General features: G+C 51.2%; 1 protein-coding gene across 1 annotated transcript; it reads left to right on the forward strand.

The window, feature by feature from the left end:
- The first annotated feature begins 86 nt into the window (after window positions 1–86).
- Window positions 87–16,913, forward strand: IK (IK cytokine). Its single transcript, XM_034778237.1, has 20 exons — window positions 87–223; window positions 1,648–1,714; window positions 2,241–2,333; window positions 2,801–2,860; window positions 3,933–4,100; window positions 4,185–4,299; window positions 5,271–5,341; window positions 5,451–5,497; window positions 5,820–5,983; window positions 6,149–6,257; window positions 7,008–7,047; window positions 7,603–7,828; window positions 8,700–8,718; window positions 9,443–9,521; window positions 9,928–10,008; window positions 10,332–10,389; window positions 11,158–11,246; window positions 11,515–11,623; window positions 12,034–12,068; window positions 16,545–16,913. Exons 1-20 carry the CDS (start codon window positions 208–210, stop codon window positions 16,570–16,572), a joined length of 1,674 nt encoding a protein of 557 aa, XP_034634128.1. The 5' UTR covers window positions 87–207; the 3' UTR covers window positions 16,573–16,913.
- Window positions 16,914–19,956: the final 3,043 nt, after the last annotated feature.

Raw genomic sequence — 19,956 nt, forward strand, 5'->3', positions numbered from 1 at the left:
CATAATACGGGACTCAGCCAATCAAAACACGCTTCGAACCTCATCAGTCAATCCGTAGGCGGCTGTCCGGGCAGACTGAGGGGCGGGGCTTCAGTTCCGTTCCGCTCTGCTCCCTGCGCGGGGCATTGTGGATAGATCGCGCGCAGGGCATTGTGGGAAGTAGAGGGTCTCGGTTGGTTCTGTGGTGGCGTCGGTTGTGCGGGGAAGATGCCGGAGCGAGACAGTGAGTGTTGGGCCCGAGAGCCGGGGGAGGGGTACTGTCAGGCTCCGCCCTCCCCTCTTGGGGCTGCCCCCGCCGGTCTGTGGAGTGCAGGGTCCCCTCCCTGCCCCAGCGCGGCCCCGGAGCTCTTGCCCCGGCAGGGAAGTCACTCAGAGGTTGTTCAAAACTAGCTACTCGTGGTGCTGCCGGGCCGGCGGTGGAGCCGCCTGTGAGCGCCCACCTGGGGCGAGCGTGTGTGTGTTGAGGGGTCAATGTCCGGATGCTACAGGGTGTTTGCATTGGGCAGGCACTAAAACAGCTCTTCCCCACTTCCCGTAGTGCTCGCAGGGCCCAGCGATGAGGTATTCCCCAGGATTAAACATTATTCTTAAAAATGGGATCGACCTATCTACAGTGCTTAGGGCTGTGAAAAATTTTGCATCCTGAGCACAACCATTAGGTGGATCTAACCCCTAGTGTAGCCACAATGTCAATGGAGATACCCCTTCCATCCATGTAGGAAGCGTCTACCCTACAGCGGCACAGCTGCAGCGTCGTACAGTGCTGCTGTAGCGGCTTTATTATAGACATACTCTCACAGTTAAGGAGAGGATAGACAATGGCAAATGCTTCTCCTGCGTTTATTTCCTGTTGAGGCTAGCTGGAGGATCACAGACTCTTCACTCCAAAATAGGGCTGGCTTTCCTTTGGTGTTTTTTTAGGTGCTGGGTAAAAGTCAATATCCTGGGTATTTTCCCCATAACCCAAGAATTTTACTCCTTCAGTGGGCCTTTGGGACTTTGTTGTTTAACATAACTTCTCTCCATTGCCTTGTGAGAGATGATGCTATTTATCAATGAGGGATGCTCCTTTTGTAGTTCTGAATTCTCTAATGTAACCATCTGTGAGACCGCTAACGACAAATAACATTCCTGTATAAAAAGTGCCTTCCCACCTCAAAGTGACTGAGAGTGATTCCAGAGCATTAGTATTCCGACTCCTCTTAAACTGATGCCACGTTATAAGGATCAAAGGGTCATAACGGAGCACTGTTCAGTAACTGACTAGGCTAAGGTTTCAGAGGGGTAGCTGTTAGTCTGTATCAGCAAAAACAACAAGGAGTCCTTATGGCACCCTAGAGATTAACATATTTATTTGGGCATAAGCTTTCCTGGGCTGTAACCCACTTCATCAGATGACTAGGCTAAAAATGTCAGTTGTGTATTGATGTGCTCTGTGAAGGGAGCAGCTGTCACACAGGTATGTGGCATAAGCTTATTTTATTGGGAGGGGTGCGTGTGTGAAATCTAATTTTCTGTTCGCTGCTCACTGAAATCTGATTTTGAGTCGTCTGTCGTCTAAGATGCAGGGGCTGGTATAGGTTTGGGCTTGGCAGCACAGTGTACAGATTGATAGGCTCTAACCAGCTCTCTCTTTCCTTCTCCAAGGTGAACCGTTCTCCAACCCTCTGGCCCCAGATGGCCATGAGGTGGATGATTCCCACTCCTTCAATCAGTGAGTATAAAAGCTTTTGCTCTCTGTTTCCTTCAAATGGAAAGGTAGTGGACACAATATGGTGTACTGTGGGGAGGAAGGATTTGGATACTGTTTCTGTGCTGCAGTCAATCTCTTGGCACCAGTTAATAGATCTCAAGGCCAGAAAGGGACCATTATGCTCATCTAGTGTGATGTGCTGCATAGTGCAGATAATAGATTTCTCCAGTTTGCCCAAGCCCAATCACTTGTAGCTGAACTAGGGCATATCTTTTAGAAAGACATCTAATCTTGATTTAAAACTCCAAGTGATGGAGAACATACCATATCACTGGGTAAGTTATCCTCACTGTTTAAAAATGTGCATCTTATTTCCAGTTTGAACATTGTGAAATTCAGGTGAATAGGGGCAATCCAGTGCAGGCTGCAATGTCACAATGTGGCCAAGCACATGCAGGGAAAAATAAAGACAAAACTGCTCTCAGCAGGAGTGTGTGATGGTCTCATTATTATTGTTACAACGAAACATGATTCTTCCGCCTCCTAGGTCCAAGCTGACCAATGAAGACTTCCGAAAGCTTCTTATGACCCCGCGGGCTGCGCCAACATCCGCGCCCCCCTCCAAATCTCGCCATCATGAGTAAGTAGATTTCATTAATCTTTCACTGCTCTTTGACCGAATGTGAACTCATCTGTCTCAATCAGTTATTATACATCTTACTCTCTCTTCCCTGCACTCCAGTACTGACTGACAAACTTGCTCTGTATGTTGTATATGCATTGGGGGGAACTAGTAAAATCAAGAACATCATGAATGAGAGCATGGATGCAATAGACTTGTTAAAACATGCATGGGAACCCCAACGTTTGTCTTTGGTTCTCATGTTGAGCCCTTTCACTTTCTCCCTGCCTGTTGGTACAACTGAGTTAGGTGTCCTGTCGGGCAGAAATCTAACTACCCTGCTGCACATATACCTAGCTTTGGACATCTAAGTGTTAGACCTCTCAAGCCCAGGTCCCTGTGTGACTGTCGCCTCTAGTCCCTCCAGTTCCTGTTTTGTGGGTGTCTGCTGTTTGTGATGACTGTGGTTTTTCCGTTCTCTCCAGGATGCCCCGGGAGTACAATGAAGACGAAGATCCAGCTGCTCGCAGGAGGAAGAAGAAGAGGTAAATGGGGAATGTGCTGTAGCAGAAGCCATCTTCACCTGTCAGCCAGCTGCTGCCCTTTGTTTAGAATGCAGAAAGGGACCCTAAGTGACCTGGAATATCAGTGGGCTCTGGACTAATGGCAAAGGAACCAAATGATGTTAGAAGCACTCTGATAGGGAGGTTGTCACTTTTCACAACCAACAAAGTGATTGCACCAGGGGAGCAGTAGGATGGTGCCACAGATTGCTTAGCTTGCCCCTAGGAGGATGTTAGGGGAGAGCACCTGACATGGCTGCCCTCTGTGGGTGTGAGTTAGGACAATATGGGGGTATTCGCCCCATTCAGCATTTTCTTTCAAGTATTGAACTCATTATGGTGCATTTACACCATTTGACTGTGCAGAGTGGGTTCTTCACTGTTAAAGCTACTCTGTTCCTCAGCAATATCTTGATATTATAATGTTATTTTGTTTACCATTTTCCATACAAACTGTGCCCCCAAATGCTGTAGAGGTAAAAATATGAAGAGTGGTAAGTAAGGAAGAAAAGTTGTTTTGTCTTCCACTGAGATGTGAGGACATAGGACTGTTGGAGGTGAGAATTACAGGAAGACTGTCCTGGACAAGTGTTGCTGCTGAGGAGAAAACTATTGCACCTACAGTGAAGAGATTCTGGAAAGGGACAGATGAGGCTAGTGCCAGATGAGCAGAAGGAGTGAGAAGGGCAGTAGAGAGAGACAAGGTCTAAGAGAGTCTGCAGCAAGTCCATTAAGGGTTTTTTAAATCAAACATCTTCAAATGTATGGGGAGCCCCTGGAGGTGTCTGAGGATGGGGCTAATGGCTGAAGGAAGGCAGCAGTATTTTCTACATGCTGGAGTCTGGAGAGTTGAGACTTTAGGGGACCATGGAGAAGGGAGCTGTGCCAGCTGAGGCAGAGCAGCTAAAAGCATGGCTGAGAATTGAAGCGGAGGTGGAGTGGAGGCAGTGGCCTACGCAGGGCAGTGCTGTGGGAATGGGAACAGACTGGTGGTGTTGCCTGGTCAGTATTTTAATCCAGTAGCTCAAACGTTTCTCCCTTTCTCTGCCCCCAGCTATTATGCAAAGCTGCGGCAGCAGGAGATTGAACGAGAGAGGGAGCTGGCTGAGAAATACAGGGATCGAGCCAAGGAGAGAAGAGACGGAGTCAACAAAGACTACGAGGAAACGGAGCTTATTAGCACGACTGCCAACTACAGGGCAGTGGGACCCACTGCAGAAGCGTAAGTTAGCCTGTGTCCAGGCATTGTCAGGGAGCTCCAGCCCACAGCAGAGCTTGTGTAACATGCTCCCTTCTCATTGCACAGGGATAAGTCAGCGGCTGAGAAGAGGCGACAGCTGATCCAGGAATCCAAGTTCTTGGGTGGTGACATGGAGCACACTCACTTGGTGAAGGGTCTGGATTTTGCACTGCTGCAGAAGGTGAGTGCAGATAATACATCAATAGGGTTTTCCTTCTGAGTAGCAGTGTACTTTTCTGTGAGCTAAGCCATTGACTTCCACCCAGAGCCATCCCTTGGGTACGGCGAATTGGGGCAAACGCCCTGTGCCCCTTGCTTTGGGGGGCCCCACGGGAGGGGAGGCAGGCAAGTGGGATGAGGAGGCGAATGGGGGTGAGGGGCAGGAGGGCGTGGGGGGGGAGAGAGGAGGAGCCCCCCTATCAGAACCCCAGCATCTCTTGCCTGCTGGTGGGCTCTGCCAATCAGCACCTCCCTCGCCCTCCCAGGGCCTACCACCTGCCGCGGATCAACTGTTTCGCGGCATCAGGAGGTGCTGCGGGAGAGGAGTGAGGGGACAGCGTGCTTGGGGGAGGAGGCAGAACTGGGCGAGGAAGAAGTTGGGCAGGAAGGGGTGAGAACAGGAAGAGGCGGGGTGGGGGTGGAGCCTTGGGGGAAGGGGTGGAGTGGGGGCAGGGCCTGGTCGGAGCCGGGGGTGAGCACCCCCCCGGGAGATAGGCGCTGAGTTTCTAATGTCCTGGACCCCACCCCTCCCTAGGGATGGCCCTGCCTCCACCCCTCAGTGCAGTAAACAAATATTATCCCCAGTTTACATGGAGAAACCAAGTCACAAATTACTCAAGTCTACATAATGATGCAGTGGCTGAACCAGGACTAGAACCCAGGAATTCTCTCTTGCGATCCCTTGCTCCAGTCTAGCTAGTGGAGCACACAGGGAAATAGCATGGTCAAGTTCTACTCTGCACCCGTTGAGCCAGTTTCTTGGTTGGAGTTGTCCTGCGCGAGGCTGAGACAGAGCACTGGCGGTTCCACTGAAGGTGTTGGAGCCCAGGGAAAAGGGCTGGATGCCTCTCTTCTGGTTACAGTGAGCAGCTGTAGCAGGGGTAGCATTTTGACAGCGTTTTCCCTTTCCGTCTATCTTGTCGTTCTGATCAGGTGCGTGCTGAGATTGCCAGCAAAGAGAAGGAAGAGGAGGAGCTGATGGAGAAACCCCAGAAGGAAACCAAGTGAGTGCGAGAAGGCTGAGCCCTCCTTTGAGCACAGTGCAGCCAGCTCCGCAGGGGCTGGAGCAGGAATGGAAATGGCCATTCTTCTAATACTTTGTTTTCTTTTCAGAAAAGATGAAGATCCTGAAAATAAAATAGAATTCAAGACTCGTTTGGGTATGAATGTGTCCATGTGGCCACTTGGGTGTGTTACGCTGGTTGTGCATAGAATAGGAAGGGGCTTTGTGCATGGCTGAGGATCATGCCCTGGGTTTGGTGGAGAGGAAACCTAGCAAATTGGTTGGGGAGTTGTGGAGGACTCCGTGGATTGGTGAGGAGCTGGCAGATCGGTTGGGGCTCTCAGGAGAGAGGCTGTGAGTCAGATTCTGGAGCCTCTGAGCGCAGGGATAGTTTAGCTCTGGCAGTCAATAGATGTTTGGGTATTTTGGTTTCCTCTTCTCCTGAGCCACTTTGTTTTACGCTTCCCTCTCTTCCCCAGGTCGGAACATCTACCGCATACTGTTCAAGACAAAGGCATATGAGCGGAATGAGCTGTACCTGCCGGGGCGGATGGCCTACGTAGTCGATCTGGATGACGAGTATGCAGACACAGATATCCCAACCACCCTGATCCGGAGCAAAGCTGACTGCCCCACCATGGAGGTAACTGCCTAGGCCGTCCTGGTCTTCTTACTGCACTGTCGGATAGCACTGGTTCTAGCTCAGCAGAAGCATAGCTGCTCAGAGTCCTGCCTCACGGAGGGGCTGCAATTCTCAGGGGTTCTTTTTCTGGAGAATCATTCCTTCTCTCGGCGCTTTCTCTTCTAGGCACAGACCACACTGACCACAAACGACATTGTCATCAGCAAGCTGACTCAGATCCTCTCCTACCTGAGGCAGGGGACCCGTAACAAGAAGCTCAAGAAGAAGGACAAAGGTAGCCCTGAGGGGAGGAAACATCAAGGAGACAGTGTCTGACAGAAGCAGGAAGGGGCCATAGGAACTGGCTGCACAGATAGAGCCAGTGTGGGGAATATGCAGGGCACAGACCGGGTGGGTAATGGAGGGGGCTGAGATGGTCAGCAGAGCCCCTTCTCTGGTGGGATGCAATGTCGTAGCTAGAAAAGTTATTGGCTGGGCTTTGGTCAGCCACAAACTGGGGCTTGATCTTAGTGAAATTACAAAGGAGTGAAGGGAGCTGTGTGTATCTGAGCAGGGCTGGATTTCCATCGCCTTATGGGATGGAATCAGGAGGTGGGGCTCCTGTGGCCCATGATGGGATGGATTTGGGGGGACAGGGTTTTTAGGAATGAAGTGATGGATCCTGGTAGATCTTGGCTAATCTAAAAGTGCAGGCTCTAAATGGGGGTTGCACTGTGCCTTTCTTGGTTTCATCTCCTTTCAGGCTGAAGAGAAACTGGTTATTTCCCATCCCCAGCCATGCAGGAGGGGGAGGGAAAGCTGTCTGGAGGCAGCTCTGCCTGCAAAGGACAGTATATATAGCCAGGGGCCTGCTGGAGGCTAGTATGGGAAGCTCTGGGAGCATCTTGGAGCCCTGCTCAGAAGCTCTGTGGTGATTGCACAGGCCCCTCTTGTGTGCATTTCAGTTGGTTGGGCAGGGCACGGGACACAGAGAAAGCAGGACAAAAGTGTGCTGACTTAACTGACTGCTGCCTTCTGCCTGCAGGAAAGCTGGATGAGAAGAAACCCCCTGAGGCTGATATGAAGTAAGTAACCTCCTCTGGGATGAGGGACTGACCTCTGGGCTTTCTCTTGATTGCTCACACTAGGGGATTTGGGAATCAGGAAGTTGCCTGGTGCTTCTGGAGGTAGCTGTTGGGTTCGTTTGGGGAATTAGGGGGAGCCTAGGGGCTCTGTTTGGCCCATTACTTCTTTACACTGGGCTTTAGAATGGAGATTCCCTCCCCTCTCTCCCCCCCCCCCCCCAATTTCCTTTAGGGAGAGAGATGAAGAGGCCCAGACAAGGAAGAGGAGATGTTTTTGGTTGAAACTTGAAATGGCCGGAGCGTCTGCACCTCCCTGGGGCACAAAGGGAGGCCAGTGCAGATAGCAGGAACTGCAGAGCAGAAAGCTCTTGTTTTCAGTGGAGAAAAATGTGTGCTAGATGAGCATAGGGATGCAGCTGCCTGGGACTTCTCCAATGCTGTAGTCTTCTCTGGATTCATGCTGCTTGTTACTGATTAGCCTCCAGCTCTGAGGGGCTGATCTGTTGGCCTTTTCCGCAACACCAGTGGTAATTGTAATGTCCATTTCACCTGCAGTATCTTTGAAGATATTGGTGACTATGTGCCATCCGCGGCGAAGGTGCCACGGGAGAAGGAGCGAGAGAGGTACCGGGAGAGGGAGCGAGACCGGGAGAGAGAGCGAGACCGGGAGAGGGAGCGAGAGAGAGAGAGAGAGCGGGAACGGGAGCGAGAGAGAGAGCGGGAACGGGAAGAGGAGAAGAAGAGACACAGCTATTTTGAGAAACCCAAAGCTGATGACGAGGTGAGTTAAAGAAGGTCCCCTCAAATGGGCTGGGGTTATCACGAAGCACAGGGGATTTTATACTGCGCCTCTCTGTTCCAAAATGGGGATATGGCATAGGAGAATCATAGCAACACCTGCATCTTCTGCTGGCTCCTCATGCTGCAATGAGAATACACCCTCCCAGGAGAAGAGGGAGCCCTGGGTATCCTGCTCTCCATCTCCCCATGCCGCGCGCGAACAGATCCAGCATCTTGTCCAGAATCTGTTCTGTGATGGAGACTTCCTGAGGGAGGGGTGGGGGATGCTAGCTCCAGGTCAGTAGTAAGGCTCTTTCAGAGTTATAGTAGTGTGTGGGTTGTATTCTGACCTGTGATGCACTGTGGGAAATCCATACTGACTGCACTCTGGTCAGCCCCGGTGGATCTGAGTTCAGAATCAGACCCTGCAGTTTTGAATTGCCCCAGCACCTAGGAGGAGGTTGCCTGCTCTTCGGGGCAGGAATGTGGCTGGGTCATCTACTGCCCTACAAGCTCACAGTGGGATCGGAGTGCTAATTGGAGAGGGATGTTACTACTGCTGCACCTGTAGCTTTTTGCCCTTCGGTGTGTGACCATCCTCCGATGTCTCCAGAGTGATCTCTGAGGTGGGCAGAGTCTTGCTGATCAGCTGATTGGTGGGAAGGCTGGGCACCTCTATCCTCCTGCAATTGCCTTGGAAAACCGGACCGGAAGGAGCTTTTTACTCTCACACACTGAAGGCTCAAACCAGCATTCCTTGTGCTGCTTGGAGGCAGGATTGGGCGCTCAGACCCGGGGTTCAGGAGCACTGTCATTTTCAGTTGTTTTCTGGCCCACCATAGTAACATTCTCTTCTTTTCTTCCCTTTTCAGCCCCTGGATATTGACAAAGGTGAGTTGCTGTGTTTGTGTGGCATGAGGCAGATGGGACTGAATCCAGCCTGCAGCAGAGACCTCCTAATCCTACTGGCTGCATGGCAAGCAGAGCTCCTGGCACTGCCAGTCCAGGCCAATAGGGTTCTGCTTTAGCTCCTGAAGCCTCTAATGTTGCTGTAAAATAGTGGGGCCCATCTGGCTCCGGGGGATTGGAAATGGGATAAAGCGCCATTCACCCTAGGGCACTGGTGTGCATTCATTTGGGGCTGCCAGTGTCTGAAATTCATTCCCACTGGGTCATGGCTGGCCAGGTGGGTCTCAGTTTAGCCCCTGGTTGAACAGGGGCCCCATCCCGCTGGCACTAGTTGGCAGGTCTCAACAGGAAGGCCAGGGACTCGATAGGCCCTTCCTGGACTGACCTTTACCCTACAGGCTGTTTACTCTGGGTCAGGTTTCTTTCCTCCTTTGTGGGTCTCCTCATCCCCATTAGTCCCCAGGCCCTGTCCCTGGTGGATGATCTTTGGGTCATGCACTTTATTCCATTAGCTACCAGAAGGGGGCAGTGCCTCTCCCAGATGCTGTTGAGAAGCGGCTTTGATCATGGTGGCTATGTGGGGGTTATGTCTTGCTCTCATATGAGAGGTCTCCTGCCAGCCCTGTGTATGTTGCAGACGGGGAGCTGTACCCCAGCTTGGTGTCCTGGTTAGAGTGGAGTCTAACAGCTTTTCTCTTGCCCCCAGGGCCAGGCTCAGCCAAGGAGCTGATTAAATCCATCAATGAGAAGTTCGCTGGAGCAGCTGGCTGGGAGGGAGCAGAATCATATCCTTTATGCTCAGACATCAACTTCTCTTGCTGGCAGCCTGCTGGTGTGTCTGGGCATCTGTGCTGCAGGAGGGCTCCTCTCCCCCCGGCATGTCCCTCCTTCCGCAGGGGGTCTCTCTCACACACACACTTTGCTGTTGGGAGAGGAGAGCTGGGTGGGAAAAGCCACCTGAATACTGTGTCCCTTGTGGTATGTTGGGTCCAAATCCTGAGCCATCGCCTGGTGCATCCCACCAGAGAAGGGGCTCCGCTGACCATCTCAACCTCCTCCATTGCCCACCCGGTCTGTGCCTTGCCCTGCATAGTCCCCACGCTAGCTCCACCTGTGCAGCCAGTTCCTATGCCCTTTCCCTGCTTCTGTCAGACACTGTCTCCTTGCTGGATTTTCTTTAACACGTGACACATTAAAGAAGCCTGAAGATAAGAAGCAGTTGGGCGATTTCTTTGGGATGTCGAACAGCTACGCTGAGTGCTACCCCGCCACGTAAGGGCTCTCCGCTCACTGGGGGCAGGGGGTCACTGTGCAGCTGCTTCCCAGGCAGCTGGGGGGTTTGGTCAGAGCTGAGGAGCCCAGAGAGGCACTTGCCTGGCCCTGCTTGGAGAGCGCCCTGCAGGCTGGCTGTGAGCGCTCAGCTTGCTGGAGGGAGCAGATGCTGTCATCTGGCCCAGGGAGCTGCCCAGCTAAAGTCAGATGAACATAGAGTTCTGCATTGCCAGAACAGAGAGTACTTGAGTACCTTTGGTTGAACTGTGTGTGCTGCAGGGTCTCAGCCAGTGCCCCAGCTGACTCTCCCCCTCCCCTTTCAGCATGGACGACATGGCTGTAGACAGTGATGAAGAGGTGGACTACAGCAAAATGGATCAGGTATTCCCAGCACGCTTTTAAAGCCAGCTCATGAGGCTGGTGTAAAAGAGAGGCTCAAAGGAGCCTTGGGACAGAATCTGTGCAGGGTGGGTCTGGACACGGACTTCTGGCTCCACAAAATAACTGTGTTTCTCAGATAGATGAAAGTGCTTGTTCTCTTTGCCCTGCAGCTGGATCTTTCTGGCCTGTTTCCTATGGGGGAGAGGAGGGTGAAAATTACCTGCCATCTGGTGCTCAATGAATGACTGGGGGAGGGATTCTAGTTGGATTGTGGCTGCTTGGTTCCCTGGCTTTTCACTCCTCTTAGCTTTGCTCACTGGCCAAGACTGGAGCCAGGTCCTTGCATCCTGTCTGCCTTCAGGACTTCCTGTTTCAAAGTAGGTGGGTGAGCAGGGACTAGCCAGCAAGCAAAGATAAATTAGAGAATCCATCTAAAGACTTGCCTTTCTGCTGCCTCTGAGAGCTGGGGAGAGGAAAACCCCATGGATGCAGTGACTGGCATCTCGTACCAGCTCTCTCTAGTTCTGGGCACGCTCATGGAAGCATCTCCCATGTGGAGCTATGACCTTCTCAGAGATGGTATCCAGGAGCTCCCAGAACTATATGTCCCCGCCAAGGGGGGGGAGATCAGACTGCTCTCTGCTTGAGCCTGGCTTGGTTTGGAATAAGATCCCCAAGCCTGTTCGTCTGCCCTGGGCCTGCGATCTGCATGGGGAGGATCAGCCAGCTTCCTTTGATGAGCACCTAAGCCCCTTTCTCCTGCTGCAGGGTAACAAGAAGGGGCCTCTGGGCCGTTGGGACTTTGACACGCAGGAGGAGTACAGCGAGTACATGAACAACAAAGAGGCTCTGCCCAAGTAAGTCTGGTGCTCCCCCAGAAGTTGGGTGAGGAGGAAGGGACCCCACCAGGGTGGAGAGAGCAGAGTGGGTGATGGGGCACAGCTGCTGCCTAGGTCCCTTGGGGAGGATGGTCCCTTGGCAGTACCCCTCAGGAGATTCCTACCTGGCCCAGTGGAGATGAAACCCTAATCTGGCCCAGTAATACAGGCAGCCTGGCTGGTCTGCAGCCACCTGCTGAGTTGTCCTCCACACCTGAGCCCCCCTCTGTTCACCTCTTCACCCCAGAGCGGCTTTCCAGTATGGAATCAAGATGTCAGAGGGCCGTAAAACACGCCGTTTCAAGGAGACCAATGACAAGGCCGAGCTGGACCGGCAGTGGAAGAAGATCAGTGCGGTGAGAGTGTGGGGCAGGACAGAGCTGTTTCTCTGCTGGGGGTGCTGTTTGTCTAGGACTTGAACAGTTAGCACCCAGAGGAAGGATCCCTTGGGTTCTGGGGTTGGTTGAGCTGTCTCCGGTGTTGTCCAGGAGTGGGGACCTGACTTCATTCCTCTAGCCTCACCCACTCCCTCTTCCCACCAGTACAAATTGGTTTGGTTGAACAGAATTGTCCCTGAGCGGATCTTGTAGCTCGGAAGCCCTAGCTCTTGCTCCACCCTTACCAGGCCAAAGAAACTGCAAACCAGCTCCCTCCCCTATGGAGCCTTCACCTTTTACTGTGGGTAGGGAGAGCCCCCTGCCATAGGTCTCTGGGCAGCTTGTGTTGCTCTCATGTTGCAACATGGGTCTTTGTGCTTTCTCTGCAGATCATTGAGAAAAGGAAGAAGTTGGAGGCTGACGGGTGAGTGGAATCTCCTCTTCATTAATGTGACTTCGCTGCTGGAGAGTGCTGCAGCGCCCGCACTGGGGCCTTGCCAGCCTTTGTCCCCAGCACAGGGGACAGCAGGACTGGATGGAGGAGGGGCTGAGGCTCTGCGATCCCCACAGTCTTCATCTCTGAGAGACTAACAACCAGGGAGCCAGCTATTTTATTACGGTGTCCCACAGGCCTCTCCCCAGTGCTAGGCTCTGTGTACTGAAGAAACCCATTCCAATTGATAGCATTAAACTCTCCAACCCTTCCCAGCCCAATTCTCCCTTGCAGCTCACTCCCCCTCCACGAGGACTTTCCCAGACGGCTTACCCCCCACAGCCCACAGGAGAAAGCTGCCATCATGGACACGTCCTCTGGGACGTGGGTCAAGACCCCATCTTTCAATTGTTACTCTCCTGGGCTGGGCTGTCTCCTCCACCCCCAGAGGTATGTTCTTCTTAAATGCCCTGAGCACAAGCATGCTGAGCTGGCCTAGGAATCTGAGAGGCTCTGAGCTAGCAGGATCAGAAATGGAGGAGAGGTTATCTCCCCAGATCCTTCTATGGCATCATCGTATCTCTAATGCCTGACCCAGCCTGGCGTGAAGGGCTCTCTTAGGGGCTGTACTGCTAAGTCCCTCCACTCTTCATATAGCCTTGGGGAGCTCCAAAGAGAAACTGTGTTTGGGCTCAAGTTTGCCCCAGGGTTAAACTGAAGGACAGCTTGGGCTCACAGTTCTGATGTGGGCTTATGAAAGCCAGAGCACCCTTCAGTACACTGCTATTCCCTGCATTGCAAGCTCCGGTCCTCCAGCTTGTATTTGCCTTTGAGAACCAAGCAAGACACACACTGTCTCTTCAGTAGTGCTGCCTTGCTTTGGAAGGCAGGATGCCTGCCAAATTAAAAAACACAGTAAAAGAGCTAAAAAAAGAGCCACCGTGGCTTAACAACCATGTAAAAGCAGTGAGAGATAAAAAGGCATCTTTTAAACAGTGGAAGTCGGATCCTAGTGAGGTAAATAGAAAGGAGCATAAACACTGCCAAATTAAGTATAAAAATTTAATAAGAAATGCCAAAAAGGAGTTTGAAGAACAGCTAATCAAAAACTCAAAAGGTAATAACAAAATGTTTTTTAAGTAATCAGAAGCAGGAAGCCTGCTAAACAACCAGTGGGGCCCCTGGACGATCGAGATACAAAAGGAGCACTTAAAGACGATAAAGTCATTGCGGAAAAACTAAATGAATTCTTTGCTTCAGTCTTCACGGCTGAGGATGTTGGGGAGATTGCCAAACCCGAGCTGTCCTTTGTAGGTGACAAATCTGAGGAATTGTCACAGATTGAAGTGTCACTAGGGGAGGTTTTGGAATTAATTGATAAATTTAACAGTAACAAGTCACCAGGACCAGATGGCATTTACCCAGAGCCGGTGCAAGGATATTTTGCGCCCTAAGCAAAACTTCCACCTTGCACCCCCCACCCCGATGTCCAGCCCCCACCTTCCTACGGCCAAGTTCCCCACAGGGGCCCAAATGTTCAGAAAGTGCAGGGGGCATGGGGGAGGGGGGGCTGCAAAGAGGGGGGGTCATATGGGGGCTCTTCCAGGGGGTGAAGGTGGCAGAGAGGGGGGTGCATGGAATTGTTGCAGGGGGTGGAGGTGGCCAAGAGGTGGTGGGGGTGCAGTGGCAGGGAAGAGATTGCACAGAGGCAAAAGGGACTCATTGCAGGGGGTGCAGTGGCAGGGAAGGAGTGGCACAAGGGAGAAGTGGGCAGGAGGGGGTTGTTGCAAGGGGCTGGCAGGCGGGAGTGTGTCTGTGCCCAGGGTGGTTGCAGGGGGTGAAGGTGGCACGGAGGGGTTTGCACAGGGGAGGAGTAGCAGATGGGAGGTGGGGAGGCGGGGGGTCCCGAGGTTGATGCAGGGGTGAAGGTGACCATGGCTGGCTAGCGGGGGGACGGGGGCGGGTGTTGCTGAGTGGAGGTTGCCCAGAGGCAAAAGTGGCAGGACAGGGTGGGTTGTTGGGGCGGGGGGTGCACAGGGGAGAAGGTAGCTGGTCGGTGGGTGTTGGAGGGGGTGGCGCTGGCTGGGAGAGGGGTGCCCAGGTTGCTCCCACATACACCATTCCCCAGGCCAGGGACTGGACCTGCCCACCCCCCAGCACTCCACGGGCCCATGCGGCTCCCTGCAGCCAGGCTAGGTACCTTGCAGGCGGAGTAGACACCCAGTTTCTCCGCCCAAAGAACAGAGCGCAGCTGCGCCTTCTTCCCCACGCCGCGGGACCTCCCCCACTCACAGAGCTCTCATTGGCGGCACAGGCAGCCAGCCCCCCCGTGCCCGAGCCTGCTGCCGCTGCCACTGAGAGCCCCGGGGGGGTGCGGGGAGCCCAGTTCGGCCCACAGTGTGGGGAAGAAGGCGCAGCTGCTAGCTCTAGACCCTCCCCTTCCCTGCTTAGCCGCCGGCTGCTCCCCCGGGGGGAGGGACTGGCCGTGCCGCAGGCAGCCCTTCTGGTGCCGGGAGGCTGAGAGCAGCGGCAGCCTTGTGCTCCGCTGTTTAAAAAAAATGTTTGGGGCACAACTTTTTGGCGCCCCCAACCACTTGGTGCCTTAGGCGGCCGCCTAGTCCACCTAGTGGTTGCACCGGCCCTGCATTTACCCAAGAGTTCTGAAAGAACTCAAATGTGAAATTGCGGAACTATTAACTATGGTTTGTAACCTGTCCTTTAAATCAACTTCTGTATCCAGTGACTGAAAGATAGCTAATGTAACGTCAATATTTAAAAAGGGCTGTAAAGATGATCCCGGCAATTACAGACCAGTAAGTCTAACGTCAGTACCACGCAAATTAGTTGAAACAAAAGAATAAAATTGTCAGACGCATAGAAGAACATAACTTGTTGGGCAAAAGTCAACATGGTTTCTGTAAAGGGAAATCATGTCTTACTAATCTATTAAGAGTTCTTTGAAGGGGGTCAACAAACATGTGGACAAGGGGGATCCAGTGGACATAGTGTACTTAGATTTCCAGAAAGCCTTTGACAAGATCCCTCACCAAAGGCTCTTACGTAAATTAAGTTGTCATGGGATAAGAGGGAAGATCTTTTCATGGATTGAGAACTGGTTAAAACACAGGGAACAAAGGGTAGGAATAAATGGTAAATTTTCAGAATGGAGAGGGGTAACTAGTGGTGTTCCCCAAGGGTTAGTGCTAGGACCAATCCTATTCAACTAATTCATAAATGATCTGGAGAAAGGGGTAAACAGTGAGGTGGCAAAGTTTGCAGATGATACTAAACTGCTCAAGATAGTTAAGACCAAAGCAGACTGTGAAGAACTTCAAAATGATCTCACAAAACTAAGTGATTGGGCAACAAAATGGCAAATGAAATTTAATGTGGATAAATGTAAAGTAATGCACATTGGAAAAAATAACTCCAACTATACATACAATATGATGGGAGCTAATTTAGCTACAACTAATCAGGAAAGAGATCTTGGAGTCATCGTGGATAGTTCTCTGAAGATGTCCCCACGCAGTGTGCAGTGGTAATCAAAAAAGCAAACAGGATGTTAAGAATCATTAAAAAAGGGATAGAGAATAAGACGGAGAATATCTTATTGCCGTTATATAAATCCATGGTATGCCCACATCTTGAATACTGGGTACAGGTGTGGTCTCCTCATCTCAAAAAAGATATTCTGGCATTAGAAAAAGTTTTAGAAAAGGGCAACTGAAATGATTCGGGGTTTGGAACGGGTGCCATATGAGGAGAGATTAAAGAGGCTAGGACTTTTCACCTTGGAAAAGAGGAGACTAAGGCGGGATATGATAGAGGTATACAAAATCATGAGTGGTGTGGAGAAAGTGAATAAGAAAAAGTTATTTACTTGTTCCCATAATATAAGAACTAGGGGCCACCAAATTAAATTAGTGGGCAGCAGATTTAAAACAAATAAAAGGAAGTAGTTCTTCACACAGTGCACGGTCAGTCTGTGGAACTCCTTTCCTGAGGAGGTTGTGAAGGCTAGGACTATAACAGGGTTTAAAAGAGAACTAGATAAATTCATGGAGGTTAAGTCCATTAATGGCTATTAGCTAGGGTGGGTAAGGAATGGTGTCCCTAGCCTCTGTTTGTCAGAAGGTGGAGATGGATGGCAGGAGAGAGATCACTTGATCATTACTCGTTAGGTTCACTCCCTCTGGGGCACCTGGCATTGACCACTGTCAGTAGACAGGATACTGGGATGGATGGACCTTTGGTCTGACGACCCAGTATGGCCATTCTTCTGGAAGTAGGTGCTTGGGCGGTAGGGGGAGCTCTCCGAGACTGGTGCACCTTATGGGAATACATGGGTAGTGTTCATTCTCCATAAGGAAACAGGTTGAGGGGAAGCCTCAGATTAGAGTCCCAGGGCTGCACTGACATGCTGATTGATGTCTGACAGCTGGTTTCATGTTTCTCTGGTTTCAGGGTGGAGGTGAAGAGACCGAAGTACTGACATCCCAGCCAAGTTCCTGTCTCTCATCCTTGGAGCCCTTGGGGCTTTGATTTCTGGACACTTCGTTTCTATTCAAATTCTGCAGCTCTGATTCCTGGCGCAGGCTCTGGCACAAAGCTGCTTTGCTCTCTGCTCTCACGAAAGAACAGGGCTTGAGGCATGGGGCGGTACATATGCACTTTGGGGGAGAGCTCTCCTCTGTCTAGAGGAGCCTGGGGCTCCTGGACTGCAGGTGGCTGTGCATCTAGACTGTGCCCCTTCTTCCAGAGTCTCTGCTGCTGTGTCATGTGATTTGTAATCCTTGTCGATGCAATAAAATTGCGCTAACTCTGTGTGTGTCACTTTGGCCTTGGCCTGTTGGGTTGCAGCTGGAATGAATAGAATGTGTGTGTGTGTGTGGGGGGGGGCTGCCTGTGGGATGTTTGAAAGGTTTCTGCTTCCCTTTTCTCTCTCCTGTGGACAATCACTGTACATCACCCCTTTCAAACAGAAGGAGGCAGAGTATGGCTGGAGGGGCTCATCCCCTGCTGGGGGCTGGCTCTCAAGGCAAATGCTGCTTTCACTACGGTGGCCAAAGGGTCAATGCAGCGGTGGTGGTATTTAATCTTAGCCTGGCTGGGCCACTTACAGCAGGGGTAGGCAACCTGTGGCACGTGTGCCAAAGGCAGCACTGGAGCTGATTTTCAGTGGCACTCACTGCCCAGGTCCTGGCCACTGGTCTGGGGAGTTCTGCATTTTAATTTAATTTTAAATGAAGCTTCTTAAACATTTTTAAAACCTTATTTATTTTACATACAATAGTTTAGTTATATATTATAGACTTATAGAAAGAGATCTTCTAAAATGTTAATGTATTACTGGCATGTGAAACCTTAAATTAGAGTGAATAAATGAATTCTTGGCACACCACTTCTGAAAGGTTGCTGACCCGTGGCCTACAGTTACATTCTGAACAGTCAGTTGAACATTTTTCATGGTGCCCATCATTAGGACAGAGAAAATCCCAGTGCCCTCTGTGTTCAATGGAAGGGAAATGCTGCCCTTACTGGGTCATGAAAAGCAGCTGAGCTTCTTGCCAGGGAAGAGAAGGGTCTTAAAAGTTCAGGGACTCCCTGGGAAAGAGTTAGAAAACATGAACTACCCCCACCAAAAATGGGATAGACCCCATTTTTGGTGGGGGTAGTTCATGTTTTCTAACTCTTTCCCTTTCCATGGGGTTGTTCTCAGCCTTCTGCTACTATTTTCAGTGGGGTCACTGCATACTGGGCTGCTGTGCTGTTGGTTGTCACTAGCAAGGTGTAGATCCAAATGAAGACTAAATTTTGGTGCTCCTAGTGCCATGCCCTAGATCCCAGCCAGGGGGGTTGTTAGTGCTGTTAGGTTCACCGGCTCTCCGTTTCCTCCAGCTGTGGACTTAGCAGACTTTTGCACCCTTGAAAATTGCTGAATCTTCCACTGAAGGAGAGAGGCTCTGTGGGCACAGGGCCTCCACCCCATAGTTTGTACCTGGAAGAGATCAGGCTGCACCTGAGTTCTCTGGTGCTCACTTGATTTATCTGCTCCCATCCCTCTCCAGTGCTTTCCTTAATCTCAGGCCAGTCCTGAGTCAGTGCAAACCACCCTAAATCTTCCCACCAGGAGGCAGAGGAGGGGCTGGGGGGAGTTTGGGTCCTGGGCTATAGCTGGATTGTGGGTGCTTGCTCTACCCCACTCCCTTTCCTAGGGCTGAAGAGGGTTTGGGCTCCAGTCACTGAGAGTTTGGTCTTTGGCAAAGGCCCTTGGTGCCCCTTATTTAATCATCAGTCTTCACTCTCCTCTGGGGGGGAAAAGTTGCACCCCTTGCCAGGTCCCCACCCTCCCATACAAATGGCCAGATGTGTCCATGGACTTGAAGCCCCAGACAGGCCGGGATGTCCGAAACTGAGTGAGTGAAGAAGTGCTGGTCTAGGAGCACTAGGAGGGGAACTGAAGCACAGAGCACACATGGCAAAAACTAGCATCTGTCTCCAAAGCTTCAGCTTTTGGTGACTTGCCTAGCATCACCTGGGAATCAGGGCCAGAACACAGCCCTGTAGGGTAGCAGAACACTGCTTGAAAGGCAGAGCCAACCATTCTAGCTCCACTTACCTCATTTAATGAGACTAAATTAATTTGTGTGGCTCCCAGGGCCTTGTAAAAATGGGTATGTGGGATCAGGTCTGTTTTACAGACATACTGCTCAACCACACACATACATTGGGCACATGCCTTCAGAGGGCCTGTGTAGCAATATAGCTAAGACTTGCTTCTTTCTTATGACAAACCTGGGTTCTGTTTCTAAATCTACTACAAAAGAACATCCCAGCCTTTCAAAAGCTCATTAAGCTAAGGAGGGGGAGAGTGAAGCTTGTCCATCTTCTGGGATAGCGCTAGAGTCTCATCTGCCATAACTAGAGTACTGATGTGTTAAGAAATGTTAATGCTAAGAAGCCTGGACAGCCAAGGCTTTTTACAGGGTTACAAGGCCAGAGTATGCCCAGGAACTCATCCCTGAGAGTTCTGGAATCTGAAGTGAAGGAGGCGGTAGATGAGAGCCAGTCTGGGAAGGATTGGAACCTGGAAGGAATAGAACTGAAGCACTGAGATATCAAGGCACAAAAATTTGTCTTCCAAATTTCAACATTCAGTGATTTGCCCAATGTCCTGGGGGAACCCACTGATGTGACTTCTTATGATTTCATTGAGTCTGGTTGTATTTGTTGTTTTTGTGAGCCCCAGCTCCTGGAGTCAAGTGATTATATGAGACTCTCAGCTTTCTTTTAGCCCTTAAGATGAGGAAAGAGCATGAAAATTAGACCCCCAAAGAGTCAATAAAGAAAAGGGAAATAAGAATCCAATATGATTTTTAATAGCTCATGATTTTTAAGGTACTATTGTGATTTTTAGGGCTTGACTCCTGATGTGTGATCACTTGTGGAGGGCAACAGGGGGGCAGAGCTAGGGCTAAAGTACTGGCATGTAGGGCTCATGCCCCTGCCTTTGCCACAGGCCCAGCCTTCCTTGTGCTGCCTCCACCTTAGAGGGCAATCCCCTGTGTGCAGCTGGGGCCCAGCCCTGGGCTGGCAGGGGGAATTCGCTGTGTGTGCAAGGGTAAGAGTCTGGGTGGCATCCACAAGGCTCAAACCCCTGGAGAAGTGTGGATTCCAGAGCAGAGCTGTCAATAGAACTGCTGGGCTGGGGCCAACCCAAGACCCCAGATACCAAAGAGCTATAGGAGACCCCTGGGGGAGTAGGGCCATGCAAATGACCAAGCCTCACTCCACCTTCTGGGCACCTGTAACACTCTGTACCTCCAAGTACGATGCTGGAACCCCCATATTCACCACTGTAATTATGTTTTGTACA

The sequence above is a fragment of the Trachemys scripta genome, chromosome 8, assembly GCF_013100865.1.
Source record: "Trachemys scripta elegans isolate TJP31775 chromosome 8, CAS_Tse_1.0, whole genome shotgun sequence".
NCBI lineage: Eukaryota > Metazoa > Chordata > Testudines > Emydidae > Trachemys > Trachemys scripta.